This window comes from Orbicella franksi, chromosome 3, assembly GCF_964199315.1.
Source record: "Orbicella franksi chromosome 3, jaOrbFran1.1, whole genome shotgun sequence".
NCBI classification, from domain to species: Eukaryota; Metazoa; Cnidaria; class Anthozoa; order Scleractinia; family Merulinidae; genus Orbicella; species Orbicella franksi.
The window spans coordinates 32,686,596-32,710,795 of record NC_138147.1 but is presented as its reverse complement, the minus strand read 5'-3'; the positions used below and the strand labels follow the sequence as shown (position 1 = coordinate 32,710,795).

At 40.9% G+C, this 24,200-nt stretch overlaps 1 protein-coding gene across 3 annotated transcripts; it reads right to left on the bottom strand.

Annotated features, from left to right (window-relative positions):
* Positions 1–94: 94 nt before the first annotated feature.
* Positions 95–23,890, bottom strand: LOC145482134 (calmodulin-binding transcription activator 1-like). 3 transcript variants are annotated; one of them, XR_014048723.1, is made up of 14 exons: positions 22,138–23,890; positions 18,116–18,183; positions 17,734–17,773; positions 17,373–17,471; positions 16,853–16,924; positions 15,891–16,014; positions 15,641–15,678; positions 12,763–15,158; positions 11,845–12,413; positions 11,588–11,652; positions 11,420–11,494; positions 10,534–10,754; positions 5,995–10,062; positions 95–481 (listed from the first exon to the last, which is right to left on the bottom strand). XR_014048723.1 is itself a non-coding variant. In XM_081460738.1 (14 exons), the coding sequence occupies exons 1-14, from the start codon at positions 22,261–22,263 to the stop codon at positions 10,044–10,046; spliced, it is 3,873 nt and encodes a 1,290-aa protein (XP_081316864.1). In that variant the 5' UTR covers positions 22,264–23,890; the 3' UTR covers positions 5,311–10,043. The 3 variants fall into 3 exon arrangements, 2 of the variants coding, with proteins under 2 accessions (XP_081316864.1, XP_081316863.1); XM_081460738.1 differs by lacking the exon at positions 95–481 and having other exon boundaries at positions 5,311–10,062; positions 12,763–13,709; positions 13,749–15,158; XM_081460737.1 differs by lacking the exon at positions 95–481 and having other exon boundaries at positions 5,311–10,062.
* Positions 23,891–24,200: the final 310 nt, after the last annotated feature.

Genomic DNA, 24,200 nt, shown 5'->3' with positions numbered 1-24,200 from the left:
ATGTTGTCCAGCTTTTAATGAACTGTCTCGATTTCGTATTGTAATAACTACTGTTATTTCCACGCTTCTTCCATTTTATTTACAAGTTTTGTTCATATAAATATATTGAAAAATCAAGCCGAGAACGTATCAGGGGCAACACTTTGCTTCCTAATTAAATAAGCCTGTTAAAATTCATTAAGGTTACCGTATACCTTCAGGGGTGTCGATGAAGCTCATCCTGTTTAAACTGTATATACCTCAATAAATCCCACTTAAAATCGGACTTTTCTACAGCAAATTCAATAGCAGAAGGCGAGGAAATCCGTGAAGTTTATTCTCTCAAATATAGCAACGACCAGACACTCGAATGACATTGACTTATTTTTTACTTAAAATTGTACGGCGAGAGAAACAGAGAGTTGTAGGCCCCATTACAGCGACGAGCTACCGCTGACCAATTGCTCGTTTTCGATTGGATCGCGGGCTCATGTCGACTTAACTTGTTACTTGGGCGTATCCCAAAGGGAGCCCAAGTTTAAAATTGCCCTTCATTTTTGTTTGCGTTCAGTCACAAATCGCCGTCTGGGCCTTACAACGCATGCGTCCCTTTGCGTCCCTGCTTGTTATCTCTGCGCATGCGCACGTATGCACATCAGCACATGGTAAAAAATGGTGGATTTATCTCAAGCGTCGTCCTTAGAAGGAAGCACGAACACTATGATTTCTTCTACGCTCAAACCACATACAAATGCACACACCGTTTGCGGTAGACCCACGCTAAACGTTTTTGAACGTTTTTTGAAAGGGTCGCTCCGCGGACTTTACGAGAGATCAATTTACGAGCGAAGATTTCTGAGTGAACCTATCGAGAACCATGCTAGATGTATATCAAATGAGCTATCCAATGTTAATCATGCAAAGAACAAGCTTCACAAGCATTATCGTGTATTTAGACGTGATCGTGAACCCAGCAGAATACCAATACGAACTCTGGAACGATTGAGGAACAAGAACAGAAAGGTTAGAGAATTTCTTTATAAAGGTATTCGTTCATGTACACCGAAGTCCTCCAAAGTGCATTGTTATGTAACAGTTATAAAACAACGAAATAAAACGAAGTTTTTGTTTAAAGGATCTGGGACAATCCATGAAAGTCTATTAGAGTTGAGAAAGAGAGCTAGTCGGTATTTGTCATTGTTTTCTCCAAATAGACTGTGTCTTTACAAGAGTCAGGCCCATGCAGCGAATTATTGTAAATTTAAATTGATTTCAGACATAGAAAAGAACCCTGGTCCTACCCCAATGCTTGTCGACTCCAGCAAAACAATTGCAGCACCATATAGCCAAGGTAATGGTTTAGTATTTGGGCAAATGCCGGGCAACAATGTGTAGCAATGAGTTTATGTTCTTTGATTTACAATACCAGACAAAGCATTAGTTCTGCTCAAGATCTCATCAACATAATGAATTTTGGAAATCAATTGTTTTAAGTTTGTCTCAATTAGCAAGACAGTCCTGTTTAATGCAGACAGAATTGCCAACTATGTTAAATGTGTTTCAGGATGACTATCAATTAGAATACAGTGAAAGCTATTCTGGCACTGTGCATCGAGAGACAATAATAGAAGGATATCAGTACTGTACCTCTTTACAAAGAGCCTTTGAATCACTCATATCTGATGGTCACACTAATTTTATATTAACAGTAGGGGTTATTAGTGTTGCTTTCTACTGTAATGGTAATATGGGGTTTAAAATATTTGATTCTCATGCAAGGGATTTGTATGGCAGAGGGCATCCTCAAGGTACATGTGTACTGTTTGAAATACCATCACTGATTAGCTTGGTACATTATTTTCAGAGTATACATGAAAATGAAATACTTGAAATAAAAGGGGTACACATTAATCAAGCTCAAAATAGCACACTTTCTCAAACAATTCTTTTGGAATGCAAAACTTCAATCTTAGTTGTGCAGTAGCTATCTACTCTCTCTACTACTCTTTAATAAAATCATGTAGTTATTGGAATTCAAACACTTTAGCAGAAATTGTGGACAATGGAAAAAGATTATGTGACAATCTAAGTTTAAATGGGAATTTTTCACCAGCTCATTTGCCAAAGACTGTTGAAATTTTTAGATCTGAAGTAAATCTATCGACAAAAGACAACTAAGACTTCACCATGTCGATTTCCTGGCGTTTACAGCTCGATATGCCAGGAAAGACGCCCAAGTTTACGCAGATATGCGTCTTGTTGTAATCAGGGCCGGGTTGCTCGGAAGGCGGTTAACACTAACCCAAGATTAAAAGTTAACCGAAGAAATAAATTTTTCTTATATAACAGTGTTTTTCACTGCTTTCACGGTTTAGTCTGAGATTATTCAAACTCAAAACAGAAAGCCAAACAAGATAAAGAAAACCTCACCGCAAAGTTACAAAACTCCAATCAAAATTATCCCTTACCCTGGGTTAGCTTTATTGGGCTTTGAACAACCCGACCTAGGAGCTCCGCTTTTAGGCTTGGCTAAATCTATATATCATTTTAGCGGGGCATCATGCATATTGTTATCAAGACGAGAAAAGCAGTGAGCATCGCAGATGAAAATCCGTACGTGTTTGCAATAATCTATGTAACTTAATGTCTGCCCATTCTTTTTAGCCCTTATGGTTATTTTGGGCAGGCAGTACTCTATACTAATTTAATGTTTATTGTAATTATTTTATAAATTGTGAGTACAAATAAATGGTTGTTGTTGTTGTCATATGGAAGTGGTAACCTATGGATGGCAAAAGCTTTGCCTATGACGTCACCGTACGTACTTATATAACTCATATCATTATCATTTCAGTGTCTTTACGAGGTGCACAGACAAGTAGACAAGAAAAGAATAAGGTTTTATGACAAGAGACAAGCTTGTTACTATTGTGGCACTTTGTTTTCTGAAATTGCAAGGCATTATAAGCTAAAGCACCAAGTCTGGAAGAGAAGTTGCCATTGCCCCCTCGCAACTATGAAAACGGATGAAATTTCAGTAATCGCCAGAAATGACGAGCTCATCAGAGATGTTGGAGTGATGCTTCTCGAGAAGAGAAAAGAAAAACAACCTGGTTTCTCAAAAAATGAGGGAGCTCGCTCTGCTCGCGCTGTATATAGCTTCGTAAAACCGATTTCCGACCTGATGCTCAGCTCTCTGATTTCATGAAACCTGACAAGTTTGATGTCGTTAGTGCTGTAAAAAAGGTTTTAAAGTTTCATTTTCAAGGAGGCGTCCAGAATGTGGCTACTCCCTCTCTGTCTTTAAAGCTGAGTCATTCCCTTAAAAAGTGTGTTCACATTCTTCGGGGTCAAGCGTTGTGCAGGAAAGATAAGGACTTGCAAGAGGATGCAGACAATTTTGAAAAACTTTTGGAATCTGAGTGGAGTCATTGTGTATCTCACCGTTCTCTTAACTCTCTCAGTGCAAGCAAATTCAACAAAGTGAAGCTGTTGTCTCTCGCAGATGAGCTTGATAAACTACGGAAGTTTGTCCTCGTCAAGGTGTCCTCTAGTGTAAAACTTCTGGAAGAACAGCCTGAGCTACAAGCGTGAAGTGATTTAGCCCAAGCAACTCTAGCAAGGCTGGTCATATTTAACAAACGAAGAGAGGGATGAAGATGCTTCTGAACAGTTACCAGAACAGACCAGACTGGACAAAATTGAACAATCTTGAAAGAATGTCAGCATTTAGCAGCTTTGAAAGAGAATTATCCAGAAGGCAAGTGAAGATACGGAACTATTACTCGGAGTGTCCGTGAAGTTAAATGTCTTAGGCTTTTGCAACTGCATTGGTCAAAGATATATTATAAGTATGGGTAATCAAATAGCGACGAGTACAGTAAGAAAATAAACGCGCGTTTTGTCAAATTTCTAATACTTTTCCAAGCCTTTAGGCCAGAGAAAGAACGTTTCGACATCTTCAAGCTTTCACTGTCAAGTTTTAAACTCATTATAGGTCAGTGAAATAATTATTTAAATATGTGCATAAATGTACGTTAACATGCTGAAAATAAGCTAGACTGCCTGATATAATGCTGCTGTATATCATTCAGGAAACTTTAATTAACTCTTGATTTTCAGTTAGACTAGCTAAAGGCGAAAATGGTTATCTAACTATGTCACTTTATAAATGTATTTTTCGCTTCGCTCTTTGTTTAGATGGCTGGTTGACCAAACCCTATTTTGCGCTTTCATTAAGAAGAACTCCATTTTTTCGAAAGAGTGGACTTTGCACAAATGAAGACAGTTATCTTCTATTATTTTATTTAGACTAGACATGGTGGAGATTCGTAGCCTGTTCCAGGCTCTCGGTAGTTGGGGACAAGCGAAAAAAAGGGCGAGCGAGAGAAACAATGAGGAAGGACTCGCCTTAGTCCTCCCTCGTTTTTTCTCTCGCTCGTTTTCGCTCGTCCCCAACTACCAAGAGCCCAGCTACCGAGAGCTTGGAACAGGCTAGAAGATTCGCGGCAAGAGAGGCAGAAAGGTTCCAGTCATTTTGACCCCTGAGATGATCAACGGCATTGATATTCTTATCAAGAGGAGAAAAACAGTGGGCATCGCAGATGAAAATCCGTACGTGTTTGCAAGACCAAATTGAGAGTCGTTAGAGCCCATGCATGTCTGGAATTATCTCAAGATATTAAGCACAAATTGTGAACCACCTTTGTCAAACCTTACAAATATCACCAGTACCAGGCTGAGGAAGTACAGTGAAACTGTTTTGCTAGTATTGTCTCTGAAAGAAACAGAAGTCGACTGGCTTGCAAGACACCTTGGCAATGATATTCGAGTACACAGGGACTTTAACAGACTTCATGAATCCACAATTGAAATCGCTCAAGTTAGCAAACTGCTTCTAACGGTAGATCAAGGGGGAACAAGCAAATTTGCAGGATAAACCTTGACAGAAATCATTTGAATGGTAAGTACAAGAGATCTTTTCATGCTAATTTAAGGAAGAATTTTCTGATACGAAAATCATTTAAGATTTTGCTCACGAATTCTTTAACGCTGCAAAGGTTATCAATGTCTTCGTCATGTTTAACAGTGCCATTACTGTCCTTTTTTCATAGAATCTACTCTCATAAACTCGATAAACTTGCTTTCCCTCCCTTCCTTTTAGTATCTTTTTGTTTTTGAAAATGGAATAAGAGTAATTCGTCTTCTTGCGGATGAAATAGAATACGCCGAAATAGCTAACAATAACTACTTATTAACCGCGAGTGAGGTCTTTACGAAAAAATCTCAAACCTGGACCGTGTCGTTTTGATACAGCTAGGTGGAGGTTTGAGATTTTGGCGTAAAGACCGAACGTTCCAGGTTAATACGTTGTTTAACACATGGCGTTTTGCTTTGTCTTTGCAGGCCCATAATCGGCCCGTGGGCATAACGGGAGAATAATGTCTTACAGATAGGCAATAAGAGCGCGCGTAACATCGGCTTCAAACACAAGCCATATAAGGGCCGATTTACACGGTACGACTTTGACGCATGCGAAAAGCTTACGACAGGCCTACTACATGACTTAGGACCATTTACACGCGCACGACATTTTCACTTACAAAATTAAATATGCAAAGGTTTGCACCGGGATTTACGGAGCGAAAGTTCTAACAAACGGTAAACAAATATTTTAGCTGTCCTGCGCTTTGAAAAAACTTTCTAACGAGTTGTTTTTCGTTTTAATCTGTTCAGTGCTTTTCGAGAAACTACTTCATGTGAATCAGTCAAGAACAACTTCGTCCGCCATTTTGACGCAAGAAAACTTCTCCTTCGTCCCCTACTCAGTAGAAATTTGTCACAAAACACGTCATTTTCTATCGATTTCGGCTACGATTGTCGCGGCGCTTTAAAACACGTTTAAAATCCTACACGAAACAATTCATGTCGTAGGCCTGTCGTCAACTTGTCGCATGCGACAAAGTCGTATCCTGTAAATCGGCCCTAACAGTTCCCTGTACTATCAAAGTCAACTCTGATGTAGTTTATTAAACACGGACTGTATTTAACCACAATTTAAAACCCCAAGAGTTAAAAGCACGACGCATTTTTGTTTTGACAAACTTGGAGGTGTTTGGAAACGTGTTAAAACACGATCTTTCGTGTTGGATAGTCTCTGATATATCTTCTCAATCGAAACTTAAACTGGGGAGAAAACGGAGAAATAAAATCGTAATTAAGACCAGATATCCAAACACCGTCACGGTCATTACTTCCTTTTTAAAATTTTGATGAATTATTAATGAACTGACATGTAACAAGAGGAAAACAAAAAGCCTTCCCTGGGTTTGGTTCATTTAATGACCAACGCCGCTATCATCAAGCGTTGTTAGAATGTCCGCCTTCGGACATCACACTGCCTCGGCGCCTAATTAAATAATACAAAATGATTCAAAGAGATTAGAGTGGTTTTCAATTGAGTGTCGTAAGATCATTTATTTAAACACGATGAGATCAAAATGCATTTCATGCTCGAGGGGTCGAAAAACCAAAACCTAACCAATTACTCACCAATTAGACTACTCAGCCAATCTCAAACCCAAGTAAAGCCAAAACTAAAACCAAAGTAATTGTCTGCTTACTCTCCGGCGACACTCAATTGAAAACCGCTCTTTGACAGATAATCGATACAAATTAAATATTATTAAATACTGATGATGTAATAAAGATCTTTGCATATGATACAACCAAGTTATGACATCGTCGTTGTCACAGCGGATTTGGACTCCCTTATAAACAAACTATTTTTTTCCTATCCTGCTGCCATTAGATTCAGTTCTGTATTCTGTTTGGAAAAAAAAAAGGAACTTTTTGGGAGTATTGAGCTAAATTTGCGGTGCGGAAAAAATTTGGAGATGATAAGTTTAGACACAGATTTGTGTATGCAACAAACAACAGCTAATTCTTGGAAGGGTGGGGAGGGCAAGGAGCAAACTGAACTACGTTATTGCAGACTTACACAGTGTTCCACATGAGAAACGGATCACAGATCAAAACCTTGCAGTTTGGCTCACTGCTCCAACAGATTTTTTTCACTGCGGTCTTTAAATTTACATTTAAAACTTATCTCGAACACTGCTCACAGACTATCACTTTGCGAGAGAAAAGACAATTTTTGGTAATTCAAATAGCATTACTGAGCAACAAATAAAGTGAAAGCACGCACTGCATGATAATGTAAGTATGACACTTTGCCTGACAGAAGAAAACTGTACGACAGAGCAAATCGTTGATAAACGGATACGAGAAGTTCGACAAGTTCCAATTCGTACGGTCCAATCAGAACAAAGTACGAGTGCTCTGAATAAAGCACGACCGTTGCCGTCACGTTACAGAGTAACGAAACGCGCACGACCGTTTGCCGTCACGTTACGTAGTTACGAAACCCGCAGGCTCGTTTGCTGTCACGTTACAATGTAACGAAATCCGCTTGACCGTTTACAGTCACGTAGCAAAGTAGCGAGGCCCACAGCCTCATTTTGGAGACACGCTTAGTAACAGTCCTCGCGATATGTTACCAAAGATATAAATGACAAAATTAACAGCAGTGTTTCACGCTCTGAGGGAGATAATCTCAGTATGTCAAGTCGAATACTTATATCTATAGGATAATTCCTCGGCACTACATGACCAAAGTTCATTATATTAGGCTTATCTTCTAATCACTGCATACTGCTTGGTATCAGCAGTTATATTAATAAATATTTCTTGTTCTTCGTGCACTAAGGATTATTTATACCTGACCTATATATACAACTAAAAACAACATTAAGTAAGCTTATTATTGAATGCTACAGAAGTGAACGTACGAAGCAGAAATTTCACACACAAACACCACACATTACAGGAGCTAAGTCACGGTTTGCGCATCTTGAAAAGTTTAGCCTAAATTTTTCACGTTCGTCGTTTGTAATCCGTGTTAATCTCCTCCATCCTTAACCATCCTTGTTTCTTGATGGTTTATTATTATCTCTTTGGTGTTTTTCTATCTTAGTAAACTACTATTTTCAGGTTTCCTTCAATTTAAAATTAATTTTGTACCTGGCCAAAATAACTCAAAAAAAAAAAAAGAAAACGTGACTAAGCTCCTTTAACAAGACACCAAGGCAATGAGAAGATTGAGAATTCTAAATCTTCGCGCCACTCAATATCAATATCAATATCACCTCAAGCGCGTGTCACTTTACAAAAGAAGAGAAAATCTGACTGAATTCCTCCAGCAGTGGTCGAACCTGTGACCTGCTATTGCAATAGTAGAACTATGCCCTACCAGAGCGAGAAGACTCCAAAAAAGCTACGAGGTATAAACTCACAATAAGAGCCAGTTAGAGGCGGACCATTATGTTTTTGAGGAGGGGCGGGGTGGTTAATTTTCTGGGGTATAAAATTATTTCACACCTTTAGGTCGCGCATGATTATTTTTGGTGTCCAATAGCTTGTGCACTATAAATATTTTTTAATATCAAAAATCAAAATTATGGTAGTAGAAAGCAAAAGCTCGATTTTTTGGAAATTACCCCCAAAAAATAATGATTCGTTCCTGTCGTAAAAAAACTCATGGTCACGTGTTGAAAGCTAAGGGATGTGAGAAGTCAACATGAGGACCACGTGATACACACTGGAATAAATTTTCCCATCAAGTAATGGGTAAACTAGGGACAGAAGCGAAGCATAAATTACGAGTAGAATTCACGCATAAATAAGCAACAGCAGTACTACGCAAGATTCGCGCCGACCACTTTTCTAGTATAAATTACTTAATAAATTATCAATAAAGTATTCATCTGTAACGAAGATGATTGGAGCTCGACATAGTCTAATAAGTTATTGATTATCTGAAGCTCCGTTGACACTATGCCGGACGAATTTGAAAACGGAGGTTTCACTCTAAAAACGCATCAAATGTTTCCCGTCCACACTACACCGGAGGAATTTGAAAACGCAACAATCACCGGTGTGTTTGAGAAAATTCGGTCTGGAAATTCACATGACTACTGTGGCCACATCGTTTGCTAAAAGCCTCGTTTTCAAAATGTTTTGTCCCCACGAAAACGCAAAGCCGGTGTTTTTTAATTCCTCCGGTTTGAAGAGCGTCTTCGCAAAGCTCCGTTTTAGTGAAGGATTAGTGTGGACGGTAGGCCTAACCGTAGAAATAAAGCTGCGTTTTCAAATTCCTCCGGCGTAAGTGAGGACGGGGCCTCAGGGTTTTCCAGGAGCCTAAATCTCAGTATTGACTTGAATGGATTTGGCAATACAGTGGAACCTCAATTTAACGAAGTCGCTGGGAACCGGCCAAATTTGTTCGTTAAATCGAGGGTTCGTTATATCGAAAACTTCGATATAACGTATTTGAGGGGAAACGACCAAAATGTTCGTTACATCGAGGTCATAGTTAATGATTGATTTGTAACACAGGTGACTTCTGTCACGCAATTCAATGCAATTTTCGTCACCCAGAAGTGCCGCGTTTTGAGATGCAGTTCATTAAGCATGGTGGCTTTCCGTATCAGTTATTTTCACTTTTGAGCAGACGCGCAGCTTTTGTTTACAAAAGTGCGACACTTTCAGAGTAGCGATTTAAAAATGTTGCAACATGGAGGTTATACAGAAAATTGTCTATGTAAACAAGGACACATTGTAATTCGTTATATCGAGGTAGATTTTACGTTTGGGCTTCCGGATTATGTTCGTTATATTGAAGAATTCGTTTCATCGAGGTTCGTTATATCGAAGTTCTATTCCATAAATTTTACTGTAACTTTGGCCGGGACATAGAATATCGTTGGTTATATCGAGAACTTCGTTAAATAGAGGTTGGTTAAATTGAGGTTCCACTGTAGCAATCAAATTCATCGTTACAACACCAGATGTTGTCAGCTGGCTTCCACCATGGTGTAAATTTGACAAGTGGCCCAAAATGAAATAATATTCAGCGGATCTGCTTTAAAGGATGACCTTAGCAGAGATGCGGCAGGCGTGAGGAAAACCAAGCTTATACGTACGATATGTTGTTGCATTTGGCTTCACGTGTTGTCTTTGGATCTGAAACAGATGAAGCAAAAAACTTTTGAGCTGTTTTACTCCAACTTGACTAAAAGCTTAAAATTCCAAAATGTACTTCTCTACATTTCCATTGCATTTGGCGATAGCATTCACATTCATCGTTACAGTACCTAAAATTGTACTTCACATGGAAAGAAACGTGAAAATAAGAAGCTCTAAATGATGGTAAAGATCGGGAAAGGGTGAGGCAGACTGCAGAGTAAATTCCCAACTAACTTGACAAATTTTAGCAAGGACAAGCACAGAACAAATTACTGTAGAAACTTCAGCCTCTATCAGTCTTATCGAGAGCCATAGAGACAGACAGAGAGACACCGACAGACGGGCAGACAGACAGACAGACAGACGGGCAGACAGACAGACGGGCAGACAGACAGACAGACAGACAGACCGACCGACCGACCGACAGAAAACTATGTTATATGCACTTCCAGCCTGCTCTGTTATTACCTATTGGAGGCTTTTTGCATGTAGCGTGCTTCTTGTCTCTTGCTGAGTCTCTCTTCTCGTCGTCTCTGTGATGAGCGCCGCCTCTCTCTGTAACTTCTGAAGCTATTCTGAATGATGGCTGCCGCTCTCCTGCTTTTCTTGAATCTCTCGTGTTCTCGGTACGTGCGATACTGACTCTGGATGATCAAGGCTGCACGAGTCATTTTCTTGAATGAAATGTACTGTTTTGTTTAAAAAAAATACCACAAAAACGACATCAGTCGCTGGGTAATAGCGGCACTGAGTTCACACTGACACGGTGGTTTTCTAATTCACGCCCTGTATCAAGACCTTGTGCATCTATAGCCGTCACCAATCACAGCACAGATCTTTTCTTATACAATGTAATGTGGATTTCACGATTTTCCCGCGCTAGCCAAATGTCATCTGCCTTCCCGCGCCTGTCGCTGGCAACACGTTTTCTAGCGCCTGCCACTGGTTACACGTTTTCCAGCGCCTGTCGCTGGTTACACATTTTCTAGCGCCTGTCGCTGGTTACACGTTTTCTAGCGCCTGTCGCTGGTTACACGTTTTCCAGCGCCTGTCGGGGGTTACACGGTTTCTAGCGCCTGTCGCTGGTTACACGTTTTCCCGCGCCTTTCGCTGGTTACACGTTTTTTAGCGCCTGTCGCTGGTTACACGCTGGTTACACGTTTCCCGCCAATGACACATTTCCGGCGCGTCCTGCCACAGATTTTTCCTATTGGTTCGTTACACACACTGCTATTGGCTCTGCGATTTAATTATATCATTCTGAATCCTGATTGAAAGCCTGCCCATGAGTCGCGCAGACCGGACGACGCCAAGGTCGCCCTACAATGGACTGTACAAGCACGTAGCCACTCACCTCTTTGTATCTGCGATACTGATGTTGGATCAAGATGGCGGCCTCTATCTCCTGTTGCTGTTGATGGCGTCTTGTCTGTTAACGCAAAGAAAGTAAACAAAAGTTAACAGGGAACAAACACAACAAGGGATTAGAGAAAAACACCAAGAACGTGAGGGTATTTTTCACCTTGTAATTTCTGTAAGCATTCTGGATAATCTTAGCTGCTTCATAAAGCTCCCACTGCTCTCGATCTGTAAATAATTCAAAGAAAACAATTCAGGACAAGTGTTCCTTTGCTACGTAACCTTGGTTACTCGCTGTCCCAAGCCGACATTTCCTGTAGAAACCACTGAATGTTTTAATCGGTATAAGTCACATGGTTTAAAATTTTCAAGAACTCTGGAGTTTCATACAGAACACAAACCTGAAAAAGGTCAGCTCACCTGTCAACATAAGATCAGAGAAATCTCTTTCTAACAGCTTACGAGAGCTCGAGATAAACTCCTGAAATTCGGTGGTGTCTGGTCCAGCGGGAGAGGAATGGGGCGAGTTTAGGAAGCCGGGAGAACCTGGAGAGAGGGAAGACTTGGACGAGCAAGGCGTGAGAGGGGAGGACTGAGACGAGGCCGAGCTAAAGGTACGCAGCCTCATTGCGGCGCCCCAAACCCCGGATGTAACGAGTTCAGAATTCTCGTGTAGAGGGGATAAATGCCCGGATAATCGGTGATTTAGTTCTGCTTCCTGTTCGGCTGCATTGATCATAGAATGTATCTGCACCAGGGTTTTTGCCAAAGTATTAGCTGGTTTTCTGCTCAGTTGAGGTTCTTCTTCCTCATCGTCGTCCACGAACATCGGCGAACTAGCTCGGTCAGCCATGTTTGCATCCACAGGGACCGGTAACAAAGGGCAAGTGTTAGGGGCCGCGGAAGATGGTTGAGGAGAGTCCTCGCACGATGAGGCCATTGGAGATGGTGTACCATCCGAATCATGGTCCACTCCGATGATCAAACGACTGCAGGGAAATGGAAAGAGGAAAACTTCAATAAATTTTGGTTATAAATGTAGGCAAATAAGTTTAAATACTGTTTTCTAACTTGACCCAACTGATTTAAGTCGACCACACCCGTGTCCTTAACTCCAAATTTTTGGAACAGTCCACTATTGGAATTAAACACTCCAAGAAGCCTAACTTAAATATAGCCGACTCGCATAAAAAAGAAAAAAATCCTGCAGTGATATTCTTTCAAGTCAAGCTGGGAAGCATTCAAGGCAAAGGAGCCACGTGCTGGTAAATCGAAGAGTGATTGTTGGCTCTCAAAGATCCTTAGAAAGTTTAAAAAGCCATGAAAAATGAAACCCACCTGTATGGAGAAGACATGACGAAGTCTTCAATAACATCGACCACGTCTAGAAAGCCCCTATCTCTTGCCAACTGCAGGGGCATGCGCCCGCGAGCATCAGGCTCCAACAAGGCCTTGGGTTCAGTCTCCAGCAGCACCAGAGCAGTGTCTGTCTGACCCAGTGCGCATGCCCAGGTCAGCGGCGTACAGGAAAATTCGTCCTTCCTGAGCGGGTTCATTTCCTCTCTGACAAGTGAGCTGTCACTGTTCCGCCATAACTTCAACAGCGCACAGACCAATCGCTTGAAACCCAGTGCCGAGGACAGGTGAAGCAGCGTCATTCCTCGAAATGGTTTATCGCCCTTTGAGGCGTTTCTGACCGAGCTCGTAGCTCGTTGGAAGATTTCACAAGCCGCGATGAGCCGGTCTTCAAAAGTCATACATTGTTTGCCGTGCGTGTTGTTCACGGAATGGTTCGTTTGGTCCGAGTTAAGCCTGGATTCTAATCTCTCCAGGCGATCAAGAATAGCCAGTTTAAACCGGTCATTATCAGTGGCAAGCCACTCATGACAGCTAGCGCCCGCCACGGGCGAATCACGTGCACGATACTCGAACACGCATGCGTTGCTGACAATAAACCCATTGCAGGCGACTTGCAGTGTAACCAGGCCTGGGTCGTGTGGAGGACAAAAACATCGCAAAACACCTGATTGATACAAGATCGCGGGCACGCTACAGCCATCGAACAAACACGTGTACGAGCCTTGCTCCATCTTCCACTCGCCAGTAATGAGTACTTTCGCTCCACCCTCGGGATAAGACCATTCAGGCGAGTAGTCGGTGATGCGCGCCGACACTGGAACCACGTGGTTTCCTGGATGTAGCGAACAAGCGTCAGCGGTTTTTCCTGCAGTGAGTGCGCGAGAAGAATTGTTGTTTAAGTCGCTTGGCAAGGGTGCTGGCGCTTGCTGGTGGAAATTTTGCGCCGTCGAAGGAACAAGGCAAACTTGGTTTGAGGTTGACTGTGCAATTGTCCGAGTAACGGACAAATCTGTCACGTCTCGCCCGCCACCGTCTGAAGTCTGGGTACTAGACTCGCTGACGGATGTCTCGCATGGTGACGCAAGCGTGTTCTTAGTGACGTTGACAAAACAGGACGTCACCACTGCGCTTCTCACTGGGCTGACAGGCTTTACAAACACGTAAGACGTAGTTGACGACCTACCGGAAGTTGTTGCCTGAGAAAGCTGCGCTTGGCTGGCGGAAGTGAAAGGGTTGAGCGGAATAGAGGATGGCGGAGTTGTGCACGTAGTTGTATAGTTCGATTCAAGGTTAGCACTCGTTGTTGTCACGTCTCTGTCACTTGGTTTAGGCGGTGAGGTCAAGCAATCAGTGAAGCATTCTGGAATGACATGACTTAGATCACAGTCGAACATGTCATCAAACTCGAGCGAGTCCAGATGAGCTAAGTCAGTCATATCAACCGCTACATCACTGTTGCTAGATTGTGAAGTTCCCGTACTACAGTCGGTCAGCGGCCACGCTCCTTGTCTACGCTGAGCCAACCCTTCATCGCATTTTACTGAATCGCCAAAATTTTGCTGCGAGTCCCGGTTCACGGGAAGCGGGACGCGAAACGGGCCGTCAAACACTCCACGGTCCGAGTCGGAGATATTTTGTGCGGGAAATCCCCCACTCATGGAATCTGAGCCTGAGAAGCTAAGTCGAGTGCCTGCATCAGACATGTAACTTCCATAGTCGCTTGACGGGCTGCTACCCAGCTCCGCCACGCGGGGATTCACAAAAACCGAATTCCACTGGATTCCAGTGTTCTGGTTAGTCTCTCTAGAGAGCTGATTGACCGAAATCGCATTCGACAGATGATTTTCTGGAAGAAAATGAGAATTAGATGTCGGAGTGACATTTGTAGCGCTGCACTCTTTGTTTCCGTGCGAATTCTGTACCTGATACGATAGAGCGGACATTGACGGATGCGTTACAATGGGGACAACAGAGAGTATAGAAATGTCTCTTGGAGGCTGATGTTGTGAGAAGCTTTGCGGACTGGTGACGAACACGTGGTTATCACGTGAAGTGACCGCTGGCTGGCACGTGCTCTGGCAGGGTTCATCCACAGTGATACAATCGTTCCCTTCGTGCGATGAATTGTCCTCTTCTAAAGAAGGCGAGCCCTCTCTATGTCCCGTCACTGTCAATCCTCCTTGATCGTTTTTGGTTACTTTGATGACTTTTATGTTCAGTTTTCCTGCGCGAGCTTTAGCTTGGAAGCTCTTGTTTGGAGAAATCGAGATTTTATAGACCGCTTTGTTTCTGTTCTGGTTTCGCTTGCCTTTAGACGTTGAATTTTCGCCTTCCTCGGAGGAGGAAGGTGATCCGGGGGGACTTTCCTCTGAGACCTGAAAATTTCAATTTGAATGACAGATGTTAAAAGATCCCAGAATCACTACACATGAGCAAACTCGTGGGAGTCGGGACATACCGATGTGTCCAATTTCACACACGATATTAAGTGCTAAAAAAAAAGAAACCGTGAATAGCTAACACACTTGGCGTTATTTAGCCTGTGAACAGGCTCTGGCTGGAAGGGTCTGACCGCGGCTGGACAGGTCGAGAAAGAACTGGCTGAGAGTGAAGTGGCCGAGGAGGGCTTGCGGTGGGGGATGGGGCAGCCCCTCTTCTCTCTTCCCTCCTCTTTCTTTCCGCTCTCTTTTCACCCATCTTCAACTTGAGAGCCTGTTCACAAGCTAGGCGTGATTGGGCACCTTACGTTTAGACCCACTGAAGGTGGGTGTGGTTGAAAAGTCTAACCATTACTGTTGACCAGAAATGAATTTGGTTAACGGACACGTTCTATTCAGAAAAATTCTCTTTTACTTACCGTAACTTCAGGCTTGACATCTTGTGAAACACCAGAATCTAGGAAACAGCAAATGAATTTTCTTATAAGAATATCAGTTGAGTAGAGCAGCGAATACTGTTGAAATAATATCACTTGACTTTTCTTGTCAAAGAACACAGCACATGGCTCCTGCCAGCAATCAAATCCAGAATCTTATTCTACGACCATCAGTAAGCACCTTAGGTCTTTTAACAAAAGCATATTTGATAAAAGTAAAGCATATTCTTACAGATGGCTTCCAGTTGATGTGAAATATCGTCACGACTGTCAGGTGATGTGTACACTGATACTGTAATGGGCTTGTTGCATTCTTCCACCAAATTCAAGTAATGAACCAATACTAGCTGAGGATTCTAAGCACATCAACTACTGTGAGTAAATAGCTTGAAAATGTACAGTTCAGTGGACTGTTACCATGACATATGCGTCACTTATTCCATGCAGTAGTGCACGATCCACTTACTTCAATCTACTATAACATAGTACAGGAGGGGTAAGGAGGAGTAGAGTAGAGTAGAGTTGGTGGGTTTGGGTTGAGGTAGGGTAGGGTAGGGTAGGGTAGGGTAGGGTAGGGCAGGGCAGGGCAGGGCAGGGCAGGGCAGGGCAGGGCAGGGCAGGGCAGGGCAGGGCAGGGCAGGGCAGGGCAGGGCAGGGCAGGGCAGGGCAGGGCAGGGCAGGGCAGGGCAGGGCAGGGCAGGGCAGGGCAGGGCAGGGCAGGGCAGGGCAGAGCAGAGCAGAGTAGAGTAGAGTAGGGTAGGTAGGTTGGGTAGGGTAGGGTAGTGAAGAGTACAGTAGAGTAAAGTAGAGCAGTCTGAAAGTAAAACATTGTGCTAAAAGTAATCATAAAAGTGAAGAATGATCATCGCAGTAAATTTTCCAATTTAAGCAATTGGAAAGAGGAAGCCTGAAAAAAATCAGGGCTTCAACGGGATTCGAACCCGTGACCTCCGTGATACCGGTGCGATGCTCTACCAACTGAGCTATGAAGCCACACATTGGGAGCGAGGTCAATTTATTGAGTTCATATCTTCCCGTGAGGAGTGAAATGATGTGAAGTTTATATGAAATAAAAACTGCGATGATCATTCTTCACTTTCATCTACAACCGCAGTTCATATATGATTTATTTCATATGAACTTCACATCAAAAGTAATCATAATTAACAGTATCACAGAACAAGTGAGAAATACCTGCAGCATCCAGTAACAGCGACGATGAAATGTTGGCACAAGGGCAGAATGAGTATACAACACACTTAAACACTGAGAGACAAAATGAAAACAAAAACATTGTTACCGTCAACCTCTGACAATCTGTACTGTACATGTTCTTACAAGAAACTAGTATGTTCTAATCCAAAGGAGATCAAAAAAGGCACTCTTTGATTACCAGAACTGGCACTTAGTTCAGGTTTCAGTAGCATGAGGTACTAGTAAGTACAAACAGGTGCATTGCAACCCCCCCCCCCCCCCAACCCCCAGAATGAGACGCTAGTGGATCACAGTATCCCGGCCAGCTCCATCTTCTGTCCATATCTGCCAATTTCCTGTGAGACTGAGATGTCTTTCCAAAGAACACAACACAAAGACAACAAGACTCTCAACCTCTCAGTAGATCTCAGATCTGATGAATCAACTTTTAGGCCTTAGTGCATTCTTCACCACACTTGGAACAACCTTGGAACAATCCTATTTAAGGCCCATACTTTACCTCAATTCCGTCAACCTTCAGTCTGGTGTGATCTTCTCTAATTGTATTTCCTGATCGTCTCTTCTTCCATGTGTAACCATCCTTACGATAATTCTTGACCTAGAAAACAACACAGAGAAAGGTGAACACCACAGGGAATCGTAAAATGCGTGGTCAAGAAGGTGAACTACATGTCTTGACTGTATGCACAACGACTAGCAGTGACTGATTACTGCACTTCAGCACCTTCACATCAACTCCTTCATACAGCTGTAGGTGAGATCTTCATCTTCAATTAACATAAGGAAAGGTTTTTAATTTCTGACAAAGCCATGATAAACACATACAGTAGTCACACATTAAAATAAACAGTCAAACATACCTTGCTGCGATCGAAAAGAAACATGGATCCATTTTCAGGCCTACAAGGAAAAAGAGAAGAAATATACTGTACTTTTCAAAAGGAATAAAGGGCACATGAACTTGCTGTTGTGTAACTGAGTTTTTACACTGAAGGACCAAAGCTTTGAGAGGAAGTCTAATAATTACCAAACATTGAATCAAACACTTCATCAAGACATGTTTCAAATACCAAACAAAATGAAAACAGCTTACCAAGTAACAGAGGTGGTATGACAATGGAAAGCGAAATTTTTGGTCAAAGGGCAATGTAGTATAAGCAAGAAATTTACTAGTGACTGTGTGATTCAAAATTCTGTCTAGTTAAATTTTAATCTACTTGAGAGTGTAATGCACTGTATTACCTGTCTGGTACCACTCTTGTTACCCAGGTTTCATGGTTGCTAAAACTTGTCAGCAAAGAAAGAACCTCCTTAAAAATGAAAAAAATAAAATAAAAATAACATAAAAATTAAAATACTGAGGACAAAGATGTAGAACTTTGTATGTCGACTTATTTATTACTAATTTACTTTTAATTATTTCTAGGTATTTAGTGGTTTATTGATTTATTCTGCTTACTTATTTATTGTTATTTTTTTCCTTTGTTTTCTCCTTATTTTGTCTCCTTACTGCTCTCTCCCCCCCCCCCCCCCACCACCCGCCCCCACTCCCATTTGAGCTTTACTGCCAACCAACTTCTTCATATAAAATTTACTCTAATTTCACTCAGCTCTCTGAGCTTTTAAGTTATTCTGGACTTCAGTCTCAATTATCTTTCTTTTTGTAACTAAAAGTTTTCCTATTTTGGTAATAAAGTGTGTGTGTTGACAATAGAATTATGAATGTCACTATCACTGAGAGTCTGAAAGTCTCCCATCAAAGTTATCACCAGTTTTATATGAACAACCATAGTAAAAAAAAAAAACTGCTAGCAAATGAAGTTGTAAATAATATTGACATAACGTATAAGAAGAACTTTAGAGGAAATATGAATACCTTTTAGACTATGATGCATAATTAATTCACATGGAAACATACATGGTTCTGCTATTTTATGAATCTTGTGTTAAGACAGGAAGAGCTAACGGAAGACACTTAGTCCTTAGTTTGCCATTTAAGACACAAAATGCAGATAGCCTTTCTTAAGTTAGTACATTATCTGTCTTGAATTACCATGCAGACACCTAATCCATCAGATGCAGGTCTGTATGTACATAGACAGATTACCTGTATTAAATAGCCAATTTATTCAAAGCACACATAATCTGTCTGAGTTGGTTTTTACACTAAAGCAGACATAAACTAGTAGATGCCTTGATAAAAATTTTGCAACTCTCACCCTAATAGATAGTAGCTTTCTAGTATAAAAACTGTCCATTAATGTTACTCTCAAACTCATTAACAATTTGACAGTGTTTGGATATTTGATCTTAGTTGGCACAGGCTTTCAGCATTTCACATCCCTGTTTTTGCTTTTTATTTTTAGTGTCAATTAAGGAATCTTAAACACGAAAATATTATACCAGACATGACCCAAAGCCAAATTCGAACCACGGCCACATTGGTGGGATGCAAGCGCTCTCACCACTGCGCCAACCCTGCTCCCTCAAAACTTTGATACCTCAAAATGCCATGGCAAATAAAACTTGTCAGAAACAAAAGTGAATGTGTAGATATGATTGATCATCACAGTTATACACAACTTAAGCAGTTGTGAAATTAAAGTCTGAAAAATATTCAGGCCTGAACGGGATAGTCCAACTGTAAAATGTAGATTTTATTAAGAAATAAAATGATGAATGATGATGATGATTCAAACCCATAACCTCTATGATACCAGTGCAGCGCTCAGTATCACAGAGGTAATGGGTTCAAATCCCGTTAGGGCCTGAATTTTGCTTAAGTTGTGTATAACTGTGATGATCAATCATGTCTCAATATCGTTCTCTGCAGTTCAAATATATGATCTTTCATATATTCACTTGCAAAAGTGAATTTATTTGAACCAGTTCACAACATACATGTAGGGAAACTGCGAGACTTGTTACATTTCATTATGATTAAGTCATTTCCAAAACTGATCTGTGGAAATTTCTACTGAAAGTGATGCTCAATATTCTATATTCTATAGGAATATTCTATAGGAAAATTTATTACCTGATGAGGGAATTCCACATTCAATTTCATGCGAAAAACCGATATCGCACAAATCGCAAAGCAAGGAGGCAATATTGGTTTTTCAAGTGAAATTTAATGTGGAATTCACGAGTCAGGTTATGAATTTTCTTTAAATCGTAAAGCCCCCTTCATTTACGTCTGTGTGAATGTAGCAATACTCAACATGCCTCGCTTTCAAGAGGCAGTCGCAATTCCACGCTGAATACCTCACCTAGGTAACAAATCAGGGTGTGAGAATTCTCTGAGCTATGCGATTCTACTTAAAATGCTCTCTCTACTACTGACTAGTACAACATATTTGCAACAAATTTTAATGATTAACTTCATAAAATGGGAAACTGAATTGGACCAACCATACAACAGAACTATAACCCATTACCTGATGCAAGTTGTACAGTAAACACAATAATTGTTATTTTTTTTTACTATGACTGATTCAGAAGACAATTATGGTCTTCTGAATCAGTCATAGTGATAAGAAACAAGTTTGAAACAAAAGGGAAACAGCTTTTAAACATTTCAGTGAATAACCTTACTTCGTATATTTGAAAATGAATAAGTTAATGTTAAACTAAAACACAAATGATAAGGTGAGTACTAGCATTTTTTGGTCAATGTGATGTTCTACAGTAATAATTGCTTTCAACTGAGATTTCTTCTACTCAATGCAGGAAATGAAATATTAAGAGATATTGGCATGAAGTAAAACAATAGCATTGGGACAAACATTATCAATCAAATATCTCAATATAACCCAAAATTGTAAGGTGGTATGCAAATAATTGGGCCGTTCCTCATTAAGAGTATAAATTGAAAGAAATTTGCAAAGAAGCCACACATGCTCAAAACATCGCATTCAATAAAGACACAAAAATACTGCATTGAAACAAATGTTCAGCTCAAAACACCTCCAAAGCTTTGCAATAACAAAGGAACAATTAAGACAAACACTTTGCATAAAAGATGCCGGCAAACACATAATTTGCTAATGTTTTTTGGTTTTCACAGGAGGGCATAAATTATAGAGGTTGAAAACCAGAAACCATTCTACATGTATAGGCACAACTTGACAAATGAAATTATGTGTAAAATACCAATAGAGGACACAAATTGTCAAGACATTTATTACTTTCATAAATAATAAATTCTAGGGCTGCTTGCAAGGAAAAATAAAAATAAGTTCGATTGGCAAGTCGTAGGATTGTTATCTGCTCTCAAGGCATTAAACAGTATCTCAGAGGTTCCATAAACACGACAGCTGCAATCCTAAAAACAATGTTAATCCCTTTACTCACAATAAAGATTTGCCCGAAAAATAACAAAACAAATTCTAGCAATTTCAGTTTAGGCATAATTGACCAAGTGGGCGGTTTTTGGGGCAAGCAAAGGAGTGAAAGATTTCCAATAAAATATTCATCTATACAGAAAATTCTGAATAGACAGCGTTAAATTTGCATGTCGAACTTTAATAACGTCTACTAGAGACAAGTGGCGCAGTTTCCTCCATTTAAGTTGACAAGAGATCGAATGTAAACAAGAAGTTCGCAGAAGACTTGTAAAATCTATTCTTTCAAACGCAAACTAAACCAATACTGGGAACAAAAACATTCGATGGTCAAACAAATTGTTTTTCTAAGTTGGCAGATCAAACTAACTGTTGTTCTTTAAATACCACTACTGTTTTTATCTTAACATGAATTTTTCTCAAGTTTTTCGAGTTACGAGCGCGAAGATCGTTTCTGAGGTCAAGCTATAATACAAGCTTAAGCTTAAAATTAGATTTCGCGATGGGCTATTTCTGTGAACCCCAATGTCTCGGCTTTATTTGATCCAACTGTTTGCTCAAACGTTACCCTTATCAGTTAAAAATATTACCTCCAAGAAAACTGCCAGAAAAACAAATACACGATGTAAAAACTTGAGTTACCTGTCATCGTGTCACGTACGACGGCCAAGGAGCCGATATAAAATTATTTAATTTACTTTATGGATAATTTTATCGAAGATTTTAGATCGTCAGCAATTACCGGACAAGTCCAAAAACGAAAGCACCAAGAAGCTTAGCATCGTGGAAATTCATATGCCAAAAACTTTAAATCTCCTGTTGACACTAACTGGAAACCAGAGAAGACATTTTGGCATGATTACAAACTAGCGATAAGCTTAACTTATCTTAAACTCAGCAATAGCATTATTTCTACGCTACCTCATTACTGTTCCATTTGTACTTTACAGTCGCAAAGTCATCAGCTTTCTTGATTTTCGCTAATTTGGCGGGAAGAGCGATTTCAGACGCGTTAGACTGTTGTCTACAGTCGTGCTCGGCTGTCATTCCAAGATTTCCAGGGAAACTTCACCGCTGAATTTATAACCCCGCACGACAGTGCAAAGATGGCATCCCAACGCAGACTGTAATCCCGCAACCAATTTGTGCTCATGCTAGTTGATGGTTCATCGAAATTAATAAGGCCAAGATTATTGGACGATAACCAGGAGTCATGGAGGAAATCACTTCTTTACTCCACAGCACTCAACACACCTGCCGCCATCACTCTGTTCCTGTTTTTCATGCAGCAATGCGCTACTTGAGCCTGCGAAAATACTTGTCTCGGTAATACATCAATTCGTCTGCTACTGTATGTACCGTTCTTGAAGTGTATTTATATAGACAGGTGCCTGATCCTTGTCCACGTCCTCGTGCCCACGTTATTTCCACTATATTTTTAACCACAACGGTGGGAATATCTTTATCTTCGAAATATAATGGCACGTGAAAAAAAGCGCTGAATACTTTACCTTACAAAGAATTTTTTTTCATTAGTGGTAGCACTTGAGATGCTTAAAAGGGTGCGGACAAAAAGGGGGAGACGGTGGGGGACATGAATCAGGGGCATAAGATGGACATACATCCCCGGGGAGATGAGGACTCCCGTAAAGAAAGGACGGGGGTGCATTGCATATGGATTTGTTTCTTTCATTATCGCAGCCAGGAGCCATAAATGTTAAATGTTGAATGTTTATAGTGTCGATGCAATTAGCTACAACTAGCTAGTTTTCAGCCATGCCACTTAAACTGGATGAAAGAAATACTGCAAATAAACATAATAGGCTTAAAAATCCCAACTGGCAGGAGGCAGACCAGTTGGCTATTTACAAACATCACCGAAGAGTTGAACAAGGGTCTACCGAGAAACAACTCCATCCTAGTGGTCAGAGCGGGACTTGAACCCGTGACCTCCAGCAAGTCCGGCGCCCTAACCACTCGGCCACGCTGCCTGAAATGAAAGTGTAATAATTATTTTCACAAGAGTAACAGCTTTTATTGACAGCTTCTTTCCAAATAAGTCAAGAATGGGTGGACTTAACAAAAACTGGAAGCACATACCGTGTAGCATGAAATCTTTGCGGCGAACTTTTATTTTTGCGGATTGGCGATTTTTTTGAGGCTTTTGGGAACAAATTTTTGCGGCTCGAATTGACTGAAATTTCCGCTGGGAATCAACAAAGGAACAACATCAACAAGGAAATGTAACATTTTTAACTTTTATAACATTTTTTACGTAAAACAACAGTCTATACTTCTCAGACATTTCAGTCAACGACAAGCCCGTTGTACAAACAAAGTGTTTCCGGTTACAAAACATTTCCAGTCAAGCTGTAAAAGCCGATTTTGAAGCGGCTGATGAAATGCAAGATTACATTTTTGATTATATTAACGGGACTAAATTTTTTCAGTTTTTACATTAATTTTGCTGGTGTTTTTTTTTCTGCTGGAACTTATTTTTGCGGATGAGTACCATCCGCAAAATCCGCAACAATTATAGGTCGATGGGTTTTACACGATCTAACAAGATCGCCATGCCCAGTTAGCCTGCGAATGCAGACGTATTTCCGGCTGTCGTTTGTCTCCGCCAAAAATAACGTCTGCGAACCCGAGCCAGGAAACGATTTCTGTGACGTAGCCACAGAAATCGTCTCCTGGCTCGGGTTCCCAGACGTTATTTTTGGCGGAGACAAGCGACAGCCGGAAATACGTCTGCGTTCGCGGGCTATGCCCAGTATGAGAACACAGCAATTACACTGTGGATCCCTTTACTTGAATTTGACATGTCAACCTTGGAGTAACTAACAAGGCAGCCCCCAAAGCCACGAAAACTTAGTACTGTTAAATTGGAATTTGGTTTTCCTTTGCGACACAGTAATTCTTCAGGGAAAGTTATTTATGATTCAGATACTTGAGAAACAAAGTCAGCGGAAATCTGTGGTTGC